Genomic DNA, 27,318 nt, shown 5'->3' with positions numbered 1-27,318 from the left:
AAAGCCAGTATTCTCTTCTTTAAAAATCAGAGGGGTTTTTTTAAGTTATAATTTATATAGCATAAAATGCACCCATTTTAGCATACAATTTAATGAGTGTGAGTTTAATATAATTGTGCAACCATTACCACAATCCAATGTTGAATTGACTGAAACTCTATTCATTCTTACCATTGCTCAGACTTCACCCCTTCCATTATGTATCTAAACTTCTCACATCCCTGCCAACTTCTCACCTTCAACCCCTCCCTCTGCATAATTAAGTACTCCCCTCCCACCAAAACACCCAGTGAGTCTTTAATAATTGCACCTCCACTTATACTTGTTGGACTGTAATTAATAGTTTATGAGTTGGTCTCTCTCCTACTAGGCCATGCTCCTTGGGGATAAGGGCAATGTCATTTATCTTTATTTCTTGCTCCTTGCACAGTTCATGGCAGGTACTAAAAGTATTGTTAATTCACTTAATTCAAAATTCCTAACACAAGTTCTTAAGCATCAGGAGATATTCAATGAATAATTTGTTACTTTTTGGTTTAATTTGCTGTTTGAGACCAAATCTCATGCGTTTCTCATGGTTTTAGTTGTTTTCTCATTTTCCCTTTTCCTTTTTGGCTCTTCTCTACCTCCTATCCCCAACACACATACTTTTTTGAGAAGTTAGAGATGCAACAAAGCATAAGGAAATATATGAGTTTAGGCAAAGAGGAGTACATATAACATAATAAATTTGCTAACTTTACCCTTTTGGGGAGCTAAAAAATGTAACATTTTCCATAATATGTTGCTAAAGTTGGTCTGTTTTTAATATTTTGTCTAATATAGTTGTTTTTGGAGCTGAGGACACAGGTTCTTTTCTATTGGTCTTAAAAATAATTTCTAACAGAAGGGGAGTTTTGGCAAGCTAAAGATGCCTGGCCTTTATATACTTGCTTATGTTCCAAAGGTGAAGAAATGTAGGTCATTTGGCACTGCAGTTCTGCACTCCAGCTGTCACTGAGTGATCAGGGATTGCAAGCAACCTGAGTTTCAGCACGTCATCTCACCAGGAATCACCAAGCATCAAAGCCTTTGCCATTACCCACCTTATAAATCATAAGTAGTCTACAGAATACGTATGGGCTAACCTTACTTGCTAATTTTTACAATTTGTGGTTGCCAACAGGTGTTTTACCTATTTCTCTTATCTGACACCTCACAGAGAGATGATGTCAGAGACTAGTTAGTATCCCTTCTTCCTCCCTCAACTGGCATAAAAAGGCCAACATTCGGTTGTTGGTAATGACTGATGGTTTTTGTCATTATTCTTTATTTGAAAACTCACAGTGAAGCTATTTCCTTAATTTATTTAATGAAGATTCTTTGAGGCATTAACTGCGAAACATAAGAAGCTTTGCCTCACTGGTGTTGGAGTCACAGATCTATAGGTAGAGTAGCTTCTCTCTGGACACAGCATAGCTCTTACAAGTAGCTATAGAAATGACACTCTCAAAGCCAAGTTCTGGGATCTCAGGTAGCCTAGAAAATGTTTACCATACAAGGAAAAGATGTTTTATATAACAAGCCTTAGTTTAGAAGCGGAAGATGATTTTATTTATAAATAGAATGTATTTTTGTCTACTGTTGTGATTTTTTATACCATTTTAGATTTCTTTAATTTTTTCCCCTTTGTGTATTTTTTACACCCCTTGGGCTTCATGTTATCTCACCTCACTAGCATCTGTGGCCTGGCACTTGTTTTGACTACGTAATCACATGTCTTTCCCTACATAGTGCAGCCTCTGAAACCTTATCTGCTAGGACCAGCCTTCCCTGCCCTTAGGAGGGCCTCCTAGTTATTTGCTGTACCTATTTTTCTTCAGAAGAAAACAAGAGAAAATCAACAAGGTTAATTTTGTTCCACACCTAAAAAAAAAAATATATATATATATATATATATATATGTATATATATATATATATATATATATATTTTGAAGTTAAAATTATTGAGCTCTATGTGTCAACTTATTTAAATAGTATAACTTCATAAGTCATATCATTACTATGCTCATTATACAACAGAAGAAATGAGGCAAGGATGTTAAGCAAGTTGCCCACGATCACATGATTAGTACAGAAGAGACCCAGAGGTGGACTGGCTCCAGAGCCCACAGTCTTGCCCATTATTGTACTTCTTTTGAACCTCTGAATCACATTTTCCCTGTTGGATAATTATTAGTCCCCAGTAGTACCCTTGCATTAGAGACTCGGCCTGAGAGTTAGGAAACTTGGATTCCTGTTCTGTGTTTTAACTTGGGAGGAAAGAGCATTCTAGGTAGGGAAAATGCATGTACAAAGGTCTAATGGCCAAAGGGAGGACGAAGAAAGCCAATATTAGGAGCAAAGGGAAACGACTGCAGTGTTTTAAACCATGGGAAGTGGGGGGTTAGCTGTAACCTGATCACAAATATATTCTTTCTTTAAAAAAGTAAATTACATTACATTTAGATTCTTTTTAAAAATATATATATTTTATTGATTTTTTACAGAGAGGAAGAGAGAGGGATAGAGAGTTAGAAACATCGATGAGAGAGAAACATCGATCAGCTGCCTCTTGCACACCCCCTACTGGGGATGTGCCTGCAACCAAGGTACATGCCCTTGACCGGAATCAAACTTGGGACCCTTGAGTCCGCAGGCCGACGCTCTATCCACTGAGCCAAACCGGTTTCGGCTAGATTCTTTTTTAAAAAATAAATTTATCTTAGAGGAAGGAAGGGAGGGGGGAAACATTGATGTGAAAGAGAAACATCGATTGGTTGCCTCCCATATGCACCCCAAACCAGCAACCTGGGTATGTGCCCTGACTGGGAATTGAACCCATCACCTTTTGGTGTACAGGACAACACTCCAACGAACTGAGCCACACCAGCCAGGATGACCACAAAGATATTCTATCAATATCACCCTGCCTGCTTAAAAGAGAGCAAAAGTAGATTTAGGAAGATTTGTTAGGAGTCTATTGAGAAAATCCAGGCAAGAGGTGATGGTACCTAGGGTATTGGTAGTGTGTGTGTGTATGCGCGCGCACGCGCGCGCGCACACACACACACACACACACACACACAGGTGTACAAGAGTGGAGTGGGTGATAGGAAATATTTTTTTAAAACATGTACCATAGATTAAAACTGATTTTGATTAGATTATGTAAAAAGCCTTTAACAAAACATTCCAGAAGTTACATTTCCAGTAAGTGTTACTGCCTTCAAAGTGTCATAGTGGGAGGTTCATACACCCATTTCAGTGATGCTTCATGGCTCTAAACAATTTTGGAAAGCCTTCTAGAATTTCCTTCAGAACCAGTTTATGAGCTAAACTATAAAAATAGGCTTATTATTACATATATATGTAACACCATTCTTCTCCCCCTTCTCCCCCCCCCCCCAACCCGGGAAATTTGTTGTCAATCTTCTGGAATATATGTATTATCTGTTCCCTAAAAAAATAAAAATCTTGGCTACCCAAGAATTTCTTCTGCCTTGAGTCTCCTGAGTTGGCTCACTCTTAGCCAAAAGAATATATCCTCATTTCTTGATGAGATATTTTCTTATTTGATCTCACTGTATACATTGGAAGGTCAAAGTCATAAAAGGAAGTTCTTATAAACCCTGAAGCAATTTAACAGCACTACACGTAGTTCCCTTAGCTTCTGGGATTTATGAAGTATGACTATATACATATATGGAGGGGGAGAAGAATGGTGTTATATCCATCAGTTTTTAGGAACAGTGGGAAGCATGGTGGACACAGTTCAAATTTCAGACCCAAGCTGTGCCTAGCTGTGCAGGCTTGGACCAATTCTCTCTTTGAGCCTTACTTTCTTCATCTGTAAAATGGAGATACATATACTGGGAGTTTTGTGAGGCTTTACTAATGGAGCTGATTTCCAGCCCGTCCCCCAATTTTCTCTCACCTAACCACCTTTTCTTCAGGAAACCCTGAGAAAAGCAAGGCAACCCTCCAGGTGTTTTCAGGCTTCAACTGGGTTTACCTTTCTTAGCTCTGCAATACCAGGGCCCAGAGAAAGGAATTCCTAGTGCTTTATCACCTTCAGCAAAGAAAGCCTGGGGCTCCCCCGGTAGTAGTGCCTGTGGTTCAATAGACATTCCCAGAGCACCCTGTCATTCAAGGAAACAAGTAGCCCATTTAAATACCTGAATCTTTTCAAGAAAATGAAACAAACTCAATGCTCAAGAATAGGAGATTGGTTGAACTGTGAGATATAATATCCAAAGGCACACTCACACAATGAATTATATATATTGAAGAATATTAAATGGCATGGGGAGATGTTCATGATAAATTAAATATTGCTGTAAAACAATATAAAACAATATATATATATATATATATGGATTCGTCTTTTATTTTTTAAAATATATTTTATTGATTTTAGAGAGGAAGGGAGAGGGAGAGAGAGATAGAAACATCAATGATGAGAATCATCGATCGGCTGCCTCCTGCATGCCCCATACTGGGGATTGAGCCCGCAACCCAAGCATGTGCCCTGACCAAGAATTGAACCGTAACCTCCTGATTCATAGGTTGATGCTCAACCACTGAACCATGCTGGCTGGGCTGAATTCCAGTCTTTTAAAAATAATGTATTTACAGGGACAAAATAGGAAAAAATAAAAATTGTTAATAAATTTTGAGTGGTAAGATTATGGGTGTTTTAAATTCTTTTGTAAACCTAATACAATAAATGTAATAGTTGTTAATAAAAAGTTATACTAAATATGATATAGCATTTGAAAACTCCACAGGACAGAAATTGTGACTACTTTGTTCACCGTCACAGAAAAAACAGCATTTAAAGAAAATATAGTGTTTTCCCTAAGCAGAATTTGTAAAAGGGGAAAGTGTCTCTTTTGATTGTCTGCAAGTTTCCTCCTTTTTCAGTCTTGTCCCACACACCAGTTATTTTTCCCCAGAATTAAGAGTGGGAAAAAGAAAATCAACCCGGCTCCTTTTCTGCCCCCGGATGCTCACTGTTGAGATTCAGAGTAGGGGAATTTCACATAATGCAGACTTCCCAATACCGGAGGCTCCTGGATCTGCCACTGGTCTGTACCCTCTTGGCCATTCACTTCCTGACAGACGCCTCTGTGGGTAGCAGTGAGGTAACTGGGGAAATTCCTGTCTTATAACCTCTACAGATATCCTGCAAATGGGAGGAAAGCCCAAGGCCCAGAGTTTCTTGAGTTCTTAAAATAAGAGTTCTTGTAAGTAGTTAAAACACTCTACATTTATCATTACTGTAATCGCTAAGAATCAATACCATTTACTGAATGCTTTCCAAAAGCCAGACATACACTGCATTGTCTCATTTGATTTTCACACTGGTCACTTAGGTATTATCCCTATTTCACAGATAAAGACAGGCTGAGGTCAAGCAATGTACCTTCAGAGATTGCAAAATTATTTCAAAATTGCCTCCATTATTCTCCTGTGAGATGAGGATTCTCTGTTTTAACATGTGAAAAGAAAGGACAGGTGGCTTTCAAATCCCTGGTGTGGGTCTCTATGGCTGATCGGTTAGAGAAATTCCAGTTTTTTGGTTTCAGTAGATGAGTCCTGTACTTAGGGCAATGGAAGCCAAACATGGGCCTATTACACTAGATTATGAGTGGCCGATTTTAATCTGACACCGAAGAAGATAGGGTGTGGTAGGAGACTAGATACTACTGCAAACAACCAGGTCATGATGTGTCTTGACAACTCTCAAGACAAGGAGACAGTCCTGTACATGGGATATAGGGCCAACGAATTCGGTGTTTACTGGAGGGAGGAAGGGAGGAAAGGAGCCCACGGCTCTGCTGGGGGGAGAACAGCTTAGGGCAGTGGTCGGCAAACTCATTAGTCAACAGAGCCAAATATCAACAGTACAACGATTGAAATTTCTTTTGAGAGCCGAAAATCAACTTCTGCGCATGGGCCACGAAGTTTCAATCACACTGTACGTGCGCGCCCGCATGTGGTATTTTGTGGAAGAGCCACACTCAAGGGGCCAAAGAGCCGCATGTGGCTCGCGAGCCGCAGTTTGCCGACCACTGGCTTAGGTCAGTGGATGGTGTTCTGGTGCTTGGTGGACCAGCTCAACCATACCTACAAAGGAATCCTGTGTAAATTTTGGCCAGGTATGTATGCTATCATAAAAATAGTATTTTATTTTATTGAATAAGACAATCTGCTACCTAATCCTTAAAGTCCAACACTTGTTAATATTGATTTTCTGATATACACACACAATAGAAAGAAAGACAAAGAGACGACATGGCTATAATTAATTATGGTGTTTTCACTTCTTGTTTGGATGAAACTGAAACGTTTTCAAGAGTTGTTTTAAGTAAAATAGGGACTTGAGACACTGAGTTATTTTCATAGTATCTACCCTGCTTGCTATATCAAAATCCAATTCCTCAGGATTGGTCTTAATGCAAGTTAATTTTAAAATTTATAATCTTGATTTTTAAAAATTTATTGTCTTTTTTTTTTTTGGGGGGGGGGGGAAGAGAAGCTGCAGAAAAGGAAGCATTTTCCTAGAATTATGAGTTAGCAACCTTGCAAGGGTCCTTGTCCAAGTTCTGCCCCCAGCCAGCCAAATAATTCTGAACAAATCTCTTACACTTCAGAGTCCTCGCCTGTACAACGAGATTCTAAAAGGCAGGCGATGTTTGGCATTGTTGATGTTCTACGTGACAAGCTAGCATTCCGTGGGTAACCATAGCAACAGTAAAGCCAAATCCGATGCGCAGGTGCCCTGAAGTGCAGGGTTAAGGATCCCCACAGGCCAAATGCTTAAAGACACTTGTGAATGAATGGCCGGCTGTCCTCTCGAGGATGGACAGTGAGCATTCTGAGTTAGAGAGCTTTCTAGAAAAACGTTCCCTTCACTTAGTCCCCCATCCATCCTGGAGAAAAGGAAGAGCCAGTGAGGTAAGACTACACCATCTGGAAGCTGTATTCCTGGGAGTCAGGACTGGAGGGTGCCTCCTCCACTTGCAAGTGCAACTCTGATCTCTGAGAGCCGGGCTGCAATTGTCATGCTCTGACAAGGGTGCGTGGGGTATGGAACCAACTACCAACACTTAGGTCTCCATGAATCCAACACATAGCTTGTCATGGAGTTAAAAAAAAAAATGTGGAAAGATTATTTTTTCGAATTTTTGTTTAATTATTCTGAGGACCTGCGTGGTAGTCACCAAGCTACTGGACTTGTTCGGAGGAGGAATTAGTGGGAAACCCTCCAAAGAGGACACTCAACACCAGGCAGGGCCGCTTCTAGAAACCGAGAAGGGGGACTGCCCCTGCGGCCAGGCGCACACGCCAGCCCTTATCTCCCTCGCCTACTCCAAAGTTCCGACATTTGTGCTTCAAAGCCTGGTGCGGTCGTCCTAGCCTCTCAGGAGCTTCGGGTATTTTTATAGGTTTCTCTGGTTCAGTAATTGTGGCCTCCGAATGTATAATTCCCCTCATTCCACTCCATCCTCCCTTCGTCTGTGGTAGGAGCTTTCCTGCCTTCCGTGGATCACTGTTCTCTCCCAACCAAAACGGTGTCAGCGAAGAGCCCAGGGGGAATCCCTAGACAAGCACGAAGAGAAAGCGCGGGTCGGCTGCTGCCCGCAAACCCGGCACTTTAAAGGCTTCTGTTTTCATCGCGACTTAAGACTTAAAACCACGGGGAAAGCAGGCGCTGTCCTCCGCAAGAACTACCCACTTTCATCCCGGGTTGAAGTCTCCCACCTTAAAAAAAGGCATCCCCTCATCGCCTCCAAGATTCCGCTGACACTTCCGCACGTGGGCAGGTACCGGCTTTCTTTACGACGCGAAACTCTTTCTAGCCCCTCAGCCGGTTAAGACCGCCCCAGGCCAGAGGCTTTTCTCTCGCGGGGTCGACGCTCCGGCTTTCCTTCTCTCTTTTTCCAGACCCAAAGCCCGCCCACCGGCGTCGAAGTCAGCTCTTTAGTGGTCCAGACGTGTGCTCGTCTCCGCAGTGAGCCAATCAGAGCCTCTCGTTCTACCCCAGGGATTTGGGAAACGGAAAAGACCTCGACCTGTTCCTGGGGAGTAAGGCGGGGCCGTGAATGAGTGACATTTCAACCCCCCAATGGGCAGAGCGCTAGGACCTGCCCCTCTGGCGCCCGGGCTAGAAAAGAGCGTTGATGCCGGCCGCAGGGATGAGTCCTAGGCGGCGCTGCCTGCACAGGGGCTCCGAGGAGCGGGTGCTGCTGGTGGCCTCTTTGCAGGTGAGTGGTTTTGTCTTAGAGTGTTGCTGTGGAGGACGTTCCCATTTTTTAAGTGATGCGGCGTTTTATCTTGGAGCGCGGGAGGCCAGTTCCTTGGGACTCTCCCGGTTCTGCCTTTGAATCTGGCGCTCGCTCGTCTGCCCCTCACGGGCCAACCCCCACGCATGCCCCAGGTCCCTCTCTGCTGTCCCCTTCTCTCAATGAGCCTGTCTGGGAGGCACAGGGCTGTCAGCTGGCGGGAGGACTCGCCTGGGTAGTGGTGTCTTGGCGGCAGGAATGAACAGGAATTGAAGGGAGGGAGGGTCCCCTCTCCTGGGCGCCGGGCAGAGCCCCTTCCATGGCAGGGCTCCAGGAGGGAGCTGGGTGCCTTCAGGGCCATGCCACTGTATTTAGGGCCAAGGCAGACCTGCCCCCGAAAGTCGAAGTAGACAGAAAACAACCCGAATGCCATGAAAGGAGAAGGAGGTGAATGTCTGGAATGGTTTCATGTGGCGCTCAAATCTGGAGCCAAATCACAGGTTCTTAGAGCCGCTCAAAATAAAAAAAAGTAAGTGTATTCCCCCTCCTTTCAAAGGTGTGGGGGGCTGCATTACTAGAGAAGGGCAATAGACATGCATAAGGGAAGGGAAGTTCACGGTTAAGTTTTGAAGGGTAATGGGTTGTTAGAGAACTTATTGTAACTCCCATTCACCAACCTGTCTATCTCTCTTCCAAATTGTGGAGCATTTATAGCTTGTGAGTGGGACCAGAAAGTTAACTGACTGAATGCAGGATGGGGGGGGGGGGGGGTCGGTCAAATACTATCTTTCAGCAGAAGCTACTAAGATTTTCCATAGTGAAAGCAGAACACATGTCAATTTGCCTTTTATTTTAAAACTGACTCCCCTGAGTCCAGGGACCAGGTTTTATCCATCTCTGTTTTCTTCAGTTAGTGTGGACTTCAGAGAAGCATCATTCAAAACAAATGGTGTAGTGGAAGGAGCTCTGAGTTGCAAGTCGTGACACCTGGGTTTTAGTCTTGAAGCTGTTGCTATTTGTGTGACGGTAAACAAATCATTTCAACTCTCTGACTCTTAAGTTTTGCATCTTTAAAGGGCAGATGTTGCCTTGGAATATTTCTGAGGTCCACGCCTGTGTTAAAGGTCTGTTTTAAAGTGAAAATGATTAGACATTTTCCACCACAAGTATATAAACAAAATCTCATTGCAGTAAGTTCCCAACCAATCTGTTAGCAAATAAAGGTTCCCCGCTGTGAGGGTAGTGTTTGTTCTTGTGTGTCTACATTTAAATCATAGGAGAGACTTTGGACATTTTACAGACTGACCATTTTATAGAGGTAAAACGTGGTAGAAAATGTCATTTTTTATCCCATCCTCCAGCAGCAACTCACTGTTAATGTTTGGGTAGATCTTTTGGTGTCTCTTCCTCTTTTGCTTCCTACAGTTGGTTGAAATTAAGTGGCACCTTTCATTTTAAGTAATGACTGATACATCTAAACCCAGCCCTGCTTTCATCTTTGTGTGTCTGGTGCCCAAAGATGTTTGAATTGATAGGTCTCTTGAAAATTCTTGGAATGAAATCTGGTGTGAGGGAATGTTTATATGGGGAAATAGGACTAAAAGAATTACTTAACAAAAAAATCTTTCACTGAAACTTGGCCACAAATATGGAAAAAACATCCTTTATAAAATGTAAATTAAATGTTAGCCACCTCATTAAAGCATTTGGACTGTAGTATTTGGTATACTTCTAGGACTGTATCTTACCATCAACTTTACCACCCCCTCCAACATACACGCGCACACACACACAATTTGATTTCATTCCTCCTTCCACTACCCAATTTTAACTTTTTCTCTTTACCCAGCCTCATTTTATTTCCAGCTTTTGCTTCTGCTCATGCCATCAGCAAGGTAGGATCACCTTCAAGGGCCTGAGGTCTGTGCCAGTCTTCATTTGTTAGCTGAAGTCTGCTCCATTCAACCCAGAATACCTCTCACTTTTTGGTAGAGTGCTTCACCATCATTTCATTTAGTCTTCCTAATAGCCCGCTGAGAACAGTAATTTCATTATCCTCCTCTTTTGGGATAAAAAACCTGAACAGCCTGAAGTTTAGAAAATTTAAATAACTTGGTCAAGGGTCACACTGTCAGTAAGTAGCAAAGCTGGGACTGATATCCAGGTTTCTTGACAAACTTTTGGGGTCTGGTGGAACAGTTTATGTTGACAAAAGCTACTAGTCTGGGGAAATAAGTAACCAGAGTTAGGAAGGAGGTGTCATGAGTGAGTGCTGTGTATATTGGTGAGGCCATGCGGGCTGAAACTAGCAACATGAAGACCAACATACATCTCATCACAAAAATATATCTCTTAGCTGTGAACAGGGGTTCACCTGCGATGGTTTGTTTCCCTGATAACAAGTGATCAGTCACAGCTGTTTGTTAGTAGATGTAAAGTTGGAGAATGACAGGGTAATAATAGTGCCTAGAAAAATAGTGTAAGTGATAGCATTTGCTCCTGGTAAAGAGGTGCTCTTATAATGCAACTACAAATGGAAAAGTTACTATTAAGCTTTAGGAGAAGTAGTAGATGGAGGAACACTAGGTACTTTTAGGTACAGTCATGTTTGGACTCTTAATATTGAGCTTGATTTGGGGGAAGGCATATTTTGTTAAAACTCCAAGGAACTGAGCTCCAGATTTCATTTCCCTTAAGCACTGTTCCTTTTTCCTTTATCAGAAATATGGCTAATCTCTCTATTTTTCTATATCCTCAAATATATAGCCAGCCTATCTTCTGTAAGTTAGGGTCCTAATGCAATGGGGGTTGAGTTTCACATTGAAGATTTGGACCAGGGAAAACATCTGAGTGGTCTGTGGTGGCATTTGAATAGTTAATATTTATATTTAAGGATAAGCTTTGGATCATAGCAACTCTTGCTCTGTATCCCTTATTTTCCATTACTTCAATATGATATCATTGATCATATTTCTTACTCAATTTTTGGAAACAAAAAGCAGAAAGCAAACTAAGTTTCAGGCTGGTCTTTATCTTGTAATTTTATCTACCTGTTTTTTGTCATACTTGAATATTAGACATTATTACTTTTTGAACACCTGAGGAAGGGAAGAAGCAATGTCCTAGGAGCATTACTTTGGAAGACAGGACAAGCCTCAGTTATGGTGGACATGGGGGAGGTATGAGAAATTATCTGGTTTAATTATCAGGAGTAGGAGGCAGCAGTAGGATTTTTATGCTGCATTTGTTGAAACTACCTAAAGATTCTGGAGATAGTGTAGAAGTAACCTCAGTAAATGCAATGCCTTGCGTGTGCACCAGTCCTGTGTGTGTGTGTATATACATATATACACTCACTAGAGGCCCGTTGCACGAAGATTCGTGCAATAGGCCTTCCTTCCCCTGGCTGCCAGCACCGGTTTTCGTCCGGCACCCGGGACCCACGCCTTCGCTCTGGCCGCAGCGGAAAAGCCAAGCCTCGAGGTTAGGCTTCTCCGCTTTGGCCGCAGTGAGGCTTGGCTTCTCCACTCCGGCCGTTGGCTTCTCCACTCCGGCCGCAGCGGAGAAGCCAAGTCTCTTCAGTCTTCGCTCTGCACCTGTGTATGCAAATTAACCCGCCATCTTTGTTGGTGGGCGTCTTTGGCTAGTAGGCATCATGGAGGTATGGTCAATTTACATAATTCTTTTATTAGTGTGTGTATGTATACATATACATATATATATATGTATATGTATATATATATATATATATATATATATATATATATATATGTACATATTACCCTCTTCATCCCTGCCTTGTCAAAAGGATATTAATCTTAAAACGTAATTTCAATTTTATGGTGGCATTTATGGAAAAAATATTTTTTACTCTATAGCAAATTTAGTTTATATATCTATATCTATCTATCTACATATATCTACATATCTATCTATCTATCTATCTATCTATATATATATATATCTAGTGAAGGGTATTTGAAAATATAAGTCACTTGCAAAGTGTGTTTCCTTTGAATCACCTATTTGTTTCTTTATTGCCAAGGCAATTGCATAGCACCTATTCTTGAGCAAGCATCCATTCATTTGAAGTGTGAGTCACTGTGGCAATTTATGAAGATGTCTAATAGAAGTAAAGTATGTCAAAATGACAGATTATTTTTTGAAGTTGACTAACAAGGTGAATAATTTTTCCTTCTAGTGTTTTCTTTAATCCATTATTAAATAATTAAATTAAGCAAAAGTAAACTACTCAGACTGATTTAAATGTTCTCAGTATTGTATTCTGTGAAGAATAAATACAATTATGAATGGGATTCCATTACTCAAGGTACTTGATGTTCTGGCCAGGAATAAAATCAGGTGATATAATAATGTTGGGATTATTCTGTGACCAGATGCTTAAAGTTTCAAAATAGTGATGCAATTAGTAGATGAGAGAATGGTATCCTGCCAGGCCAGGTATTGGCAAATTAAGGCCTTCTGGCCCACTACCTGCTTTTGTACAGCCCACTACCTGCTTTTGTACAGCCCACAAGCAATGAGTGGTTTTTACATTTTTTAACGGTTGAAGTAAATCAAAGAATAGCAATATTTCATGTGCATGAAAATTATATGAAATTCTAATTTCAGTGTTTATACATAAAGTTTTATTGGAACACAGTCTCATATATTCATCTGTGTATTGTCTATGGCTGCTTTCAGCTACAATGGCAGATTGTAATACCATATAGCACAACAAGCCTAAAAAAATTACTATTTGTCCTTTTACAGAAAGAGTTGCTATCACCTGAGCTAACCTGTAGTGTCTTTCACACTCATCTTCATCACATTTCAACAGCCATTTTCTTGGTGCAGGTCTTCATTGTATGTTACCAGAATTATTGCAAAGTCCTCAAAAGTATTCACATCTTTGATTTCTCTGATCTCAATTTGTAAATGCTGCCTGATTCTCCTAAAATACACATTCACATTATTAAACCTTTAGTGATGTCCTAGTATTTATAGAAGAACCTATATTCTTTGGCACAAGTACCTGCAGGTACTAGTCAGTCTTATCTTTCTAGGCTAGTCTCCTCCTACTTCCTCGTTGTACCCTATACTTAGGGTTATCATATAATTTTCCAAATGGGACATTCAAGTGTGAAAATGTCCTTATAATAATTATGTTGGAGAAACAGGCCTAAAGCAAGATTGCTCTAGGAAAATCAGGACATATAGTCACCCTACCTATTTCCAGTAATTTTGAATGAGTCACCATTTTCTATATGTATCTATTCCCTTGCCTCAACTCACTATCCCCTTAGGCTAGAATGCCTTTTCCTTTTTCTATAAATCTTAATCTTGAACATCATTCCAAACCAGTTTAAAGAATGCCATGTCCATGAAGCCTTACTTAGAAATAATTTCTTTTTCACCTCCCTTATGAATGGAGTTTCTCATGATGTGAATTACTTACTGCTTTAGCAGTACATACATACGCACACATGTCACCCTTCCCTAACCAGTTCCTTGAAGACATATCCTTGTTGGTTTCTATATTCCTCACAGGCTCAAATGGGGTTTGCAACACATGTTTGAAAAATGAATTAATTAACCAGATTAGGGAGACTGAGTATTTGTGATTTATAAATCATCCATTTTAATATGATTAAGTAGTGAGGAAAGTTGGGTTTCCAAGGACTGAGGACAGAGCCTTGGGTGCCAGTGTGGCAGTGCTGCAGAGTGCTTAAAGGCATAAATGTAAGCTTGATCTGTGTCACCTTGGGCAAGGTAACCTCTCCTCAAAGCTTCTGCATCTGTAAAACGGGACTAATCACAGTACCTCTCCATAGGACAGTGGCTGAAGATTCAAATAGTCTAAGCACATGGTGAACACTCTTTGAATGTTTGCTGCTATGACATCATATGATATCTTCATCATCATAATACTATTCTGGTGGGTAGGAAAATACAGAGACCTAAGACCAGGGCATAACAATAGAAGAGCCTGGGAAGTACAGCACTGAAATCCTAAAGAATTTTTTTCCTTGGTGGAAGTAGTCAGCTGCAGAGTGTGAGTTCCAAGAGAAGATGGTCTCCACTTACCAAGAAATAACTAATCTGCAGTTTTTTGAAAGACCATTTCAGTAGAGTGGGCAAGGCACAAGTTAGGTGTCAGGGGACTAAAAAAATAATGGCTAGAAGAAAGGAAAAATAGCAAAGAAGAAGGGGCAGGAAGATGAGACACAGTCATATAAAAGTACTTTTTTTTTTTTTTTGAGCCATACCATACTTTAAAAAGAAAGGAAGCCTGGGGTATGAATTCACTGACCTATATGATCCTTTTTTTGTATAAAGTAAATCATCAACTAAAATTAGTTGCTTAATTCAAGTGTCAAGGGATAAATGAGGAACCCTAAGAACCAATTCCAAGGTGGTGAGCTTTACCAAAAATAAAACTTGATTTTGAAAAAGAAGTTTTAAAATTTGAGGGTGGAGAGTATATATTGGGGACTATATATTCTTAGTATGATCTCTATAAGTTGGGGTGACTATTGCCCAACTTGACTTTGTGCGTTGAGTTTTTTTCTCAAGAACAGACATAAGCTGAGCCCTCCTTTATAGTCACCTTGCTTGTATTCATTTCATAAAATGCTTCCTGGGCTTGGAAAGACAAGTCGTGACTGGGTATGTTCCTGTGAAATGAAGCCAAATGAGCCTAGATCCTCAAACCAAGACTCTAAAGTCTTCAGTGGTGAGGTAGGGAAAGCTCAGGGATCAGGGGGAGAAGACCTAAAATTTGCCAGTTAGTACTGTATGTTTTTGAACAAGTTAATCGGAGTCTCTCTCTGTGTGGAAATTATGGCCATTCATGAACATACTAAACTGTAAAGGCTACAAAAATATAATGGATGGTTATTCTTGGCGCTAGCTTTGCCACTAAATACACTGGGATTCTTGAGTTAAAGCTTTCTAACATCTCAGGCCTGCCAATTGATTGTTTTTACTTTGGCAGTTACCACCAAAACTGTCAACCCTCAGTCTCATTAGCACAACATAATAATTTTTGTCTAACTTTGAGTCAACACACCTAAGTTTTGTACCTAGGTATCTGTCAAGTGGCACACTAGCTTCTAGAGTTACGGCAGCAGCAGTAAGTCTGACCAGCTGTGAAACGGCTTGCAGTCTATCAGGGCACATAGATGTTGAATAAGTAATAGGTCACAAGTGACCCATCATAACTGCACCCAGTGTTGTAAAGCAGGGTGCTATGCAAGTATATACCAGGCAGGCCTGACCATTTCCCAATGGATGAGAAGGGCAGAGAAGCCTGCCTAGAGCAGAGGTCCTCAAAGCATGGTCCTCAACCCAGCAGTATCGGTATCACCTGGGAGCAAATTTCAGGCCTACCCCCAAGACCTACTCAATCAGTTTCTGGAAGTGGGATGCCCAGCAATCTGTTTTAACCAGTTCTGCTGGTGATTCTGATGCACATTAAAGTTTGAGAACTAATGGCCTACAGAAAATAACATTTACTGTAAGCTCTAAAGCTGCATCATGCAATACAGTAGTCACTGGTCATGTTTGGCTATAGAACCCTTGAAATGTGGCTAGTCCAAATTGAGATGTGCTTCAGTATAAAATACACACCAGGTTTCAAATACTTACTGTGAAAAGAAGAATGTAAAACAGTTCATTAAGAATCTACACTAATAAAAGAGAAATAGGCAAATTGACCATCACTTCATGACGCCCACCAGCCAATCAGGAGTGAGTATGCAAATTAACCCAACAAAGGTGGTGGTGGCCCCACCCCCCAGCCGCTTCAGGCCTCTGGGCAGCACTCATGCTGGCACGGAGCAGCCAGGTGGGGTGGGATGCCTGCTATGAGGGGGAGGGCGGGGGGCTGAGGGAGCTACAGGAGTGGAGCTCTAGCTGGAGCAAATACTGAAGGCTCTGGCTGGAGCAAAGACGGAAGGAGGTGGCCAGAGGGAAAGCCTGGGTCCCAGGTGCCAGAGGAAGGCATATTGTACGAATCTTAATGCAACCAGCCTCTAGTCTATATATATAAAAAGCCAGCAACCAGAACGCTGGAAGGACCAGTTGCTATGATGCCCACTGTGGCCAGCAAACCAGCTGGATCAGGGTGGGACCGGCTGGCCAACCTCCCGCGGTCCCTACCCCCAGCCAACCTCACCCCTGATTGGCCTCTCCCACCCGGATCGAGGGTGGGGCGCCAGCCAACCTCCTGCAGACCCGCCCCCTGTACCCCCATCCCAATAGGGGGCAGGGCCAGCCGGCCAACCTCCTGCGGCCCCTCCCCCTGGCCAGCCCTGCCCCCAATGGGTCCACAGCCCCTCCCCCTGGCTGACCCCACCCCCAATGGGCCCTCACCACCCTGATCGGCCTGTGGCCCCTCCCCCCAGTCAGCTCTGCCCCCGGTTGGCTCCCCCACCCCCAGTTGGGGGCAGGGCCCATTGGCCAATTGCCCTGGGCCCTTCTCCCCAGCCGGTCTGTCCCTGATCGACCCTGATCAGAGCGGGCCAGTTGGCCAACCTCCCACCGTCTCCTCCTGACAGGCCCGGCTCCAATCCACCCCATTGGGACCCCACCCATGCATGAATTTGTGCCCTGGGCCTCTAGTTTTATATATTTTTATAAGGGTGGCTCAGTTGGAGGATCATCCGTATACCAAAGGATTGTGGGTTCTATTCCCCCTCAGGTCATATACCTAGGTTGCAGGTTTGATTCCTGGTCAAGGTGTGTATGGGAGACGACTGATCAATGCTTCTCTCACATTGATGTTTCTCTCTCAAATCAATAAAAAACATTCTTGGGTGAGGATTTAAAAAAATGTTATATAGCTCATATGATGGAATGATAATATTTTGAACCTATAGGGTTAAATAAAATGTACTATTAAAATTAATTTTACCTTTTTTAACTTTTAATATGGCTTTAGAACATATATGGCTTGCGTTATATTTTGACTGGACACAGCTGATCTAAAGGGTGACTAGACATTACCGAAAGCAGCATGGGACTGAAGTGAAAGTGGAGGGGAGACAGTGATGGTCTGGGAGAGGGTTCTGTGTAGTATGTGCAGAGGTCCTGAGGCAAGAAAGAACATGGCATGTTCAAGGAAATAAAAGAAAACCAAAGCCTTGCGGGTCGCAGTAAGGACTTTGAACTTTAGCCTCAGATCAATAGGAAGTAATTGAGGGTTTTAAATAGGGTACTTAGTTTTCAGGAAGTTTGCAGGTAATAAATGAGGGCAAGAGAGCTACAGCTGAATATAGCAAGATTCTCATAATCACCCACCCCACCCACCCACCCCAAAAAAAGGAAGAAAGATGGGGTGGAGGTATTTGGTTGGGAAATACCATTGAGAGGGAGCAGGACCCTGCCCACCCATCACCCTGCCCACCCATCACCTGCCCCTGTTTCTGCTCCAGGATATGAGGCACAAACACCCCCAACTAAAGAGAGAAGCAGACAACTGGGAGATAGTTTGCATTCAGTTCACTTTCAGCTTGGTTACAGCTCGGAGCTGGAGGAAGCATTCCAGGAAGAGTCCAAAGTTGAGTGGGAGTTTGATTACAGAGTTGGGACTCTGCAGGCTGGTGGCAAAGGGTTTCGTGAAGGAAGGACAGGAACAAGGAAGCCCAGTACATAGGGGATTAGGTCTGTTCTTTGAAAGAGTGTGTCTGACAATAACAGGGAAAAGCTTGGATTGGAGCCTGGAGGCTTGGGGTCTGACCATCTCCTACGGTATGATGGCCTCCCCACTCACTGTGCCAGGAGGACATTTCCCTTTAAGTCACAGGTCATACACTAGCAGACCCAATCTAGCGTGCAGACATGTTTTGTTTAGCTCACATTTCAAAACTGTATTCAAATGAGTCGCCAGTATTTGTATCAGGTATCACAAGAAAATGCGCATTTCCAGGGTTTTTGACAATTGGAAGATCTAGGAGCCCCAGTTCTTCAGTCTCACAAGGAAGTGGGCTGGAGCTAAGTAGTAGCTACTCCCCCCCCCCTTTTTTTTTCTCTTTAATGTAAACTTTTAGGAGCTGAAATGATTATTTTTCTTTTTTTAAAGACATTTATGCTAAAAATAAAATGGAATCCATAGGTTCTCTGTGGTCTAAGTCTTGCATTCTCTCCAGTCTTTGGTTTCAGCAGTCCCATCTTCTTTCAGTTCTTCAGAAAAGTTCTAAGAATGGTACCCTTAGTTCAGTGAGACCAGGATATACAAAAGCTTCATCCATTTACACAGAGTGACATCCATCCAGAGAAGCATGTATCTTCCCTGCAGCTCACCACTGTTCCTACCACCCCTGTAGCCCACCATCACTGCTTTTTCACACATCTGTCTGGCCACTGGGACATGTGAGTTTGCAGGCCATGCCTTAAACTTTAATCAAACTGACTAGTGTTTGTTGATGAACACTTGGTATACCAGCTCCACAAGGATTAAAATCTTAAAGATTACTAACTGTAAACCTCAACAGCGCCTCTGTAAATATTTAGCAGTTAATTAAATGGGAAAAGTCAGTTGATAGCATCAAGGAGGAGAAAGGGAAGTGACTTTTAGTTTACCTGAGATAGATACACTAGCTTGGGACCTTACTCTATGTTCACTCCCTGTACATGAGTGAGGGAAAGGTATGTATTTGTATAGTCTTTGTGGCTGTAGGACTATTTCTCTGCTCCAATGTATATATTTTGAGGGGGAGGGGGGCAGAGAAAGTGTTTTATTCCTTAAACAGTAAGCAAATGCAGCAGATTAAAATACTGCAAAGCTTGGTGGTAGGTGTGCCTGAGTGTTCCTGCCATATATATATGACGCTAATGAAGCGTCTACCAAATAAAATATATATATAATTTATTCCTTTGGTAGAGTTCATAACCAAAAGATGAGGAAGTGCTTCTGCCTACAAAATTTGCCCTTCATAATCTTTCTTCATCTGAAGGGTAAATAGCTCATTAGCGTAAGAAGGTTTTTCTTGCTTGATAAGACAAAGTAAGGGCTGAGGCAGAGGGACAGTTGATAGCTTCCCCCCCGCCCTGCCCCCCGCCACCACCAAAAAAACAAGACAATATATGTTATGAGAGGTGGATTTAGTTTCTCATGGGCCTAAAGCTTCTACTATTTGGTGGATTAGGGCTCTTAGAAGAAACAAGACAAAAATACATTTCTTTCGTAAATTACATACACACCCATGTGAATTCATTATTTGGTTTCCCAGTGCCTTAGAAGGTGTTTGTTCCAGCTTGAGCTTCATTAGCGTCATAATTATGCTGCTTCTGGACACCAGTAATCACCCAGCTAAATACTGCCCAGATGCCTTCCTCCCATTCTCTGTTCTCTGACACCCTGATGCCCCTCTGGGCTGAGGGTAGAGGCATCACTCTCCCTCTGGACATACTCAGTGAGGACCTTCAGCTGAGCGCTGAGCTCAGGATCTTCCAGTGACCTCATGCTGTTCTCCCTGCTCCACATGTGCTAAAGCTTCAAACCTGGTGCTTGACAAGAAAGAGAAATCATAAACCTAACTGCTGGAGCCTTTCAGCTTGCAAATCACCTCAATCTGCTGCCTTCCTCAGGTCCTCAGTTTGCCTTCCACTGAAGCCTACTTTTAAAGCCTTTTCCCACCTTCAGAATCTTTAGGAATTAGTAAAGAAAGGAAGAAACTAGCTCTAGATTCCAATTAACTTTGTCCCTGAGGGTTATATAACTGGTTGAATCACAGTTTTAGTGGGACAGAAAATCTGCAGTTAATGCAAGTTGCCAAGAGTGGCAGAAGACCAGGCCCCGATGTTCATGTAATCTTTGCTCCCCAGTGTGGAAAGTGCTGGGGTGGAGGTGGAGAGTACTGGGCACGTAAACCAAACAGCATTTGTCAGTGAAGATAGGTCCGCTGCAAGGTGAGTGAAGGCAGGCCGATGCAGCCGGGCAGCAGAGTCCTGGGAGACAGAGTGGCCCAGCAGATCTCTGGGTCAGCAGCTTAACTTAGCAAGTTCAGAACATTGTTTGGTTGCCTGCTCCACTTCACTAGAGTCTTCTCCCGCGGAGATGTGGCCGGTGTGTGTAGGATAGTTGAAGGGTTGGGAGGAGGAGGCAGGGCCTCCTTATCACTGAGCTTCTCACTCCTGCAGACGTGCTCCTGTTAATCTGTTTCTACACACAGCAATTGCTCAGCTGCGTGCATTTGATAACTTGTTTTGCATCCGGATTTATTCCTGCCAAAAGCACTATATTCAGGCAGGTGAGAGATTATTTAGGTGAATACCATGTTTGGTGTTAATGTTGCTTTAAGTCACTTTTAATGTTGTTTGAATGTTGAAACTTAGATTTTCTTATATGTGGTGTAGCCAGTGGCATTGAAGAGCTAGTTGCCACCAATCAGTGATTTATATACCAGATAAATGTGGTGGTTTATTGAATTAATGTGTTTAATGACGTCAGTGAGGTGAGACTGGTAAATATTCTTTTTCCACCAGAGGAAAAACAAAGTGAGAGGATGCTTTCAATCTAGAGTCAGTTACTAGTCATCTTTGTAGACGTCTCCACCTCATTCTGGTAAATCCTCTCTTCTGTAAATAAACTGCCTTTGATCTGGCGGAAATGCAGCATGCCATTAGAATGAAGTGTTTTCATTATTTTACATCATGCCATTAACATACTATCTAGTCATCAGAAAATTTAAGTCAACTAGGTTCCCTGTAATTAATTATCTGTAGAATATGCCTTTATGTGCCATAGTATATGAGCTGCTGGATGTCTGATATCAAAACTGTTAAAAGGAATTACCCTAGTTTATTTTAGAAATTGGCTGTAGTAAGGTTGTGCTTCCTTTCCCAGGTAGTCAGCTGAATGAAGAATATAACTTAGGTGTTTTCTTTCTTCTCTTTCCAGATGTATTTCTGTCATTGAACATTGGCCCACTTGAAGGCACAAGGGAAGCTCAGCCATCAGTATGTCCAAGTACAAACTGATCATGTTAAGACATGGTGAGGGTGCTTGGAACAAAGAGAATCGTTTTTGTAGCTGGGTGGATCAGAAACTTAACGATGAAGGACTGGAGGAAGCTCGAAACTGTGGGAAGCAACTCAAAGCGCTAAACTTTGAGTTTGATCTAGTATTCACATCCGTTCTTAATCGGTCCATCCACACAGCCTGGCTGATCCTGGAAGAGCTAGGGCAGGAGTGGGTTCCTGTGGAAAGCTCCTGGCGTCTGAATGAGCGTCACTACGGAGCCTTGATCGGTCTCAATAGGGAGAAAATGGCTTTGAATCATGGCGAAGAGCAAGTGAGGATCTGGAGAAGAAGCTACAATGTGACCCCGCCACCCATTGAAGAGTCTCATCCTTACTACCAAGAAATCTACAGTGACCGGAGGTATAAAGTGTGCGATGTACCTGTGGATCAACTGCCACGGTGTGAAAGTTTGAAGGATGTTCTGGAGAGACTCCTTCCCTATTGGAATGAAAGGATTGCTCCTGAAGTGTTAAGTGGCAAAACCATCCTGATATCTGCTCATGGAAATAGCAGTAGGGCACTCCTGAAACATCTGGAAGGTACCATCTTTATGCTATACTTATTAGAGGTTGCTAATGTGATTGTTACCCCTTAATCTGGAAGGGACATGCTGTGTTAGTTAATAATGCACAGTTTACATAATAGACTTTCCTTCCCTTTTCTCTTTGGTCACTTTAGTCTTTTAAGAATCATTTTGTTCTATAAGTAAAAAAATTCTCTGCCTTTTCTATTCATATTATCTGGAGCAGTAGCTATCAAACTTGAGCAAGCGTCAGAATCACCAGGAGGGAAAACTTGGTCTACCACAGGTTGCTGGCCTTGCCCTCTGCGTTTCTGAACCTGAAGGCCTGGGGTCCCAGCCTAAGAATTTGCATTTCTGAGAAATTTTCAGATGTTGATACTGCTGCTGGGGGTTCTCCATTTTGAGAATCCTGAACTAAAGCACTATGTAGCTTTGTTATAGAAAGATAAAAGGAGGCTAGGGAGGGAAGAGGTTTCTGTAGAAATGTTATTTAAAGTAAACTTACCTGAGTCTTTCAAGATCAGTAAAATTATCTAGACTTCAGTTTTGCTCATGTTCTTCCAACTTAAAACAATTGTTGCTGTGTTTTCAGACCTAGGTGTCTTGAACAATTCTTTTGTTCTAGTCCTCTCCTTCTAGAATAGGCTTAGTCCTTGATTGGGAGAAAGTTGTGGGGGAGAGGAGGATAAAAAGATAGCTTATTGGAGATAATCAGTAGCCTCAATAATGCTTGATGTTACATTCTAAATGTATTGTACAATGTACTGTATTGCTACCTGTCTCTTAAGTTAACATGAACTAAATGAACTCTTTGAGGACTCAAGCTCACTAGTTTGGGGCATCAGTGATTGCACTGCAAAGTTTTCAGAGCATTTCTCACCCCCCTTTCTCCCTTCACTAAACAACATTATCCGGTTGTGCTTTTTCTGTGATCTGCTCTGTCTGGTGTTTTCTTGTCTATCATCATGTCAGCAGTTAACTTACTGATGTTAGAGTGCATTTCTCTAACATTCCTTTTCCATTCTGCTTTACTTTTCTAGATGGGGCTGTGAAAAATGAAAGGGTTGACCTCATATGTGAATTAAGTGAAAATAGGTTGTTGGTAACAAAATAAAGTGATCTTTATAAGATTTTACTGTAAACTTTTTAGTGTGTGTTTTTTTTAGCCCTAATTTTTATAACATGGCCAACAGCCAAATCATTACTCGTATACCTGCATCCATTAGTTTTGCAGAAATTTAAGATTTACAGACTTTATTGGCTGTTAAAAACTTTATTGTTTAGACATGGCGCTCGATCTGTTTGTATGTGTGTGCATATATCTTATTTACTCAACTATATAAAGGGTTCTATTCTTCCTTGTTCAGAACAGATGTTTGGTTAAGTGATATATAACTTCATCATTATTGGACTATAGTACTTTATTGTTTGAAGAAGAATTGAGGCTCCTCTTAGGATGACAACAGACTGAAATTCAGAATTTCAAAGTTTCTTCCAGAAGATGTACTCTTTTTCACATGCCAATTTCCTTTTTCAGAGATGGAACTTAGCTCTCATTGTGTCCAGGCACCCTTCCCTCAAGAAAATGTTATCATTTAGGGTCCTCTTTGCTTTCTTGTCTTTGCTAGGAAATTCTCCCTTTAAAAACAAAACCTTGCCATTTAGTATCATCTACTCTCCTATCCTCAGGTTTAGATGTCTTTAAGATTATTCTGTAGCCCAACCATAGCTCATTCTAGTGCTCCTCCTATTAGTGCATTGATGATTTAACTATTTGTTACTGTTCTTTTTTGAAGGAAATAGGATAGTTTAACAAATGGTGCCAAAGAAAACTGTCACCATGGTGGGGAATGAGGGAGAATTACCTGTGGAAGGCAAGGTTACACATAGAAAAGTTTACTTTACATATTTAAGAGAGGTTTTGAAGTCATTAATAATTTATTGGGAAACAATGAAATGGTAAAGCTGTTTTGGAAAACCATCTGGCACTTCTCTGACAGATTAAATATAGAGTTACCATGTGATCCAGCAATTCCACTCCTAGGTATATACCTGTTTTAGTTTCCTAGTGCTAATGTAACAAAATACCAAAAACTGGATTACTTAAAGCAACAGATAGTAATTTTCTCATAGCTTGGGGGACTAGAAGTCCTAAATAAAGATGTTGGCAGGGTCATGCTCTCTCTAGTGGCTTTAGGAAAGAATCCTTTCATGCCTCTTGTACCTTCTGGTGATTGCTGGAAATCTACAAATCTGTTCCTTGGTGTGTAGATCCATCACTGCAGACCCCTGTCTTCACTTGGCTTTCTGTCTGTGTATATCTCTGATTCTTGTCCAAATTTCCCCCTTTTGTCCTTACATCAGTAATATTGGACTAGTGCCTACCCCATTGGCCTCATTTTAACTTGGTTACCTCTATAAAAAACCTATTTCCAAATAAGGTCACTTACCGAGGTACTGGAGGTTAGGACTTTAATATATCTTTTTTTTTTTTTGGGGGGGGGGGGGGTTGGGGGCAGAGAGGGGATAGATACAGTTCAATCCAGAAGAATACCTAAGATAATTAAAAACATATATCCATACCAAAAAATTTCAACCTTTATAGCAGTATTATTCATAGTAGTCAAAATGTGGAAGCAACCCAAATGCCCATTAAGTGGTGATTAGATAAATTAAATGTGGTATGTCTGTACAATAGAAACAACCGAATGGACAACCGAACAAGCTGCGTGGGGCAACCAGGCTAGCAGAGGGGTTAGTGAGGGCCGACCAAACAACTGAGCAGCAGGCTGTGTGGGGCGACCAGGCCAGCAGGGGGGTTAGTGAGGGCCGACCAAACAACTGAGCAGCAGGCTGCGTGGGGCGACCAGGCTGGCAGGGGGGTTGGTGAGGGGCAACCAAAACAACCGAACAGCAGGCTGCGTGGGGCAACCAGGCCAGCTTGGAGGGCAGTTGGGGGTGACCAGGCCAGTGTGTGTGGGGGAAGCAGTGAGGGGCAACCAGGCTGGCGGGGGAGGGGGGACAGTTGGGGGCTACCAGGCCGGCGGGGGGGGGGGGGAGGGGGCGGCAGTAAGAGGTGATCAGGCCGGCGAGGGAGGCAGTTAGGGGTGACCAGGCCGGCAGGAGCGGCAGTTGGGGGTGACCAGGCCAGCAGGGGTGGCATTTAGGGGCGATCAGGCAGGCAAGCAGGTGAGCAGTTAGGAGCCAGTGGTCCCAGATTTTGAGAGGGATGTCCGACTGCCGGTTTAGGCCTGATCCTCCAACTGGCCTGACGTCCGACTAGCCGGTTTAGGCCTGATCCTCCGACTGCCGGTTTAGGCCTGATCCTCGGACATCCCCCGAGGGGTTCCAGATTGGAGAGGATGCAGGCTGGGCTGAGGGGACCCCCCCTGTGCACCAGGCCTCTAGTCTACATATATAAAAGCCTAAGTGACGGTCTGACCAGTAGCTATGACGCACAATGGCCACCAGGGGCAGATGCTCTGACCAGTAGCTATGACGCGCACTAACCACCAGGGGGCAGACGTTCAACAGAGGAGCTGCCGAGCAACAGCAACTTTGCAGAGTGCCCTCCTGCACTCCGGGACCCCTCAGGGGATGTTAGACTGCCAGTTTTGTCCCGATCCCTGTAGGCCAGGCCGAGGGACCCCACCTGCCAGAGGGACCCCCGCTCACTCCACAGATGCCCTTTGAGCCCCGGAACCGCCCAGGTGCGGCCGGCCAGGGAGGGACCACGGGAGGTTGGCTCCAGGGCGTGTCTGGCCCGTCTTGCCCAATCCCACCCTGTTGGCCACCTTCTAATTAATTTCCTTTCAATGTGCACGAATCTGTGCACTGGGCCTCTAATTCAGCAATAAAAAAGAATAAAATACTGATACATGCTACAACATGGATGAACCTCAAAATTGCTACAATAGAAGAAACAAGTCACAGAGTATCATCCTATATAATAGAAGGCTAATATGCAAATAGACCGAACGGTGGAACAACTGAACAACCAGTCGCTATGATATGCGCTGACCACCGTTGGCCACGGTGGAATGGTAGAGCAGGTGAGCAAGGGCACCAGACCAAGGCGGGGCACCGGTTGCTGTCATCGGGGTGAGCCTCTGGTGGATACTGAAAATTCTTTGCTCCTGTGTGCCATGGTCCCACCCGGCGCTTGCACCTGCTGCCAGCACCGGCCCCGCTTGCACCTGCTGCCGGCGCCTGAGCCACCACTTGCACCCACTGCCAGTGCCAACCCTGCTCACACCCATAGCCAGTGCCGGAGCCGCCACCCGCACCCGCTGCCAGTGCTTGGCGCTGGTCCTGATCACTTGGCGCCATCAGCGGGTGCGGGCGGCGGTTGCCGGCCCTGTTTGTCCCTGAGGGCTTCTCCACCTCCCCCTGCTCCTGAGGTGTGATTGGGGCAGCAGCCACTGCTTGCACCCACTGCTGGCACTGGCCCCAATCACTCCATGCCATGCCGTCAGTGGGTGCGAGCAGGGCCGGCGCTGTCAATGTGTGGCAGTGATGGCAGTGGGAGTGGGGCTGCCAGCAGACAGGGGACCTGGGGCCGAGGTGGGAGGGGCTGGGCTGGGGCATGGAGGATGGGCCGATACCCGCCCCTGTGCCTACTGCAGCCTCGTGGACCACAGTTCCTTTCAAGGTGCACGAATTTGTGCACTGGGCCCCTAGTATATTATAGGATTCTATTTCTATGAAATGTCCAGAATAGGCCAGTCTACAGAGACAGAAAGAAGATTGTTCCTGGGCCTGGGGTAGAGGCGAAGGAGGGCATGGAGTGAAGCGTGACTGCTAAATAGGTGCAGGGTTTCTGGTTGGGGTTGTGGAAATGTTCTGAAATGTATTATGGTGATGGTTACACAAGTCTGTGAATTGTATACTTTAAATGGGTGAATTGAATGATATGTGAGTTATTGAAGTTGCAAAAATAATTACATCAATGGGACTGAAAGATGAAAGGATTTGACATTGGCCTAGAAAAACAGTTTAGGGCAAATATATAAAAGTGATAACAAAGTAGAAATGTGTGGATGTGAAGTATAGAATCAATAAAAAATTAGAACACAGCTTTGATCAATGGGACAGAAATGAATATACAGGAATTTTTCCTGAGAAATTAGCAGGCTTTAGTACTCAGGCTGCATTTAACCTTTCTTCTGAAGATTTTTTTTTTAGTTGGAGGTATGGGACTGTATCATATTTCAGAGATTAATTCATTTGAATCAATCTCAAATTGTAACTCCTATCCCTATTACTATAAATAGACTTTATAGAAAATGTTTTATTTGGGAAATAATTGAGTTAAAACATTGGCATTCGTGCTGGAAGAGGTCAATTGTATGAAGATACTTGAGTAGGAAGTATGTGAAAGTAGAAAAAGGTATAGGGCTGGCAGCTGTCTGCAGGGAAGAAAGAAGGTGTATATGAGGGAGACAGGGAATGGAAATG

At 43.1% G+C, this 27,318-nt stretch overlaps 1 protein-coding gene across 1 annotated transcript in view; it reads left to right on the top strand.

Annotated features, from left to right (window-relative positions):
* Nucleotides 1-8,151: 8,151 nt before the first annotated feature.
* BPGM (bisphosphoglycerate mutase) overlaps nt 8,152-27,318 on the top strand; it is a 30,608-nt gene continuing 11,441 nt past the window's right edge. The window contains exons 1-2 of the mRNA XM_079786030.1: nt 8,152-8,293; nt 21,216-21,877. Of these exons, the coding sequence (XP_079642156.1) occupies nt 21,277-21,877 (601 nt within the window). The 5' untranslated portion in view covers nt 8,152-8,293; nt 21,216-21,276. The remainder of the gene's footprint in view (nt 8,294-21,215; nt 21,878-27,318) is intronic.

This window comes from Cnephaeus nilssonii (assembly GCF_951640355.1).
Source record: "Cnephaeus nilssonii genome assembly, chromosome: 12".
Lineage (NCBI taxonomy): Eukaryota > Metazoa > Chordata > Mammalia > Chiroptera > Vespertilionidae > Cnephaeus > Cnephaeus nilssonii.
Note: the sequence above shows the minus strand (reverse complement) of the source record. Positions and strands in the feature narration are given on the sequence as shown.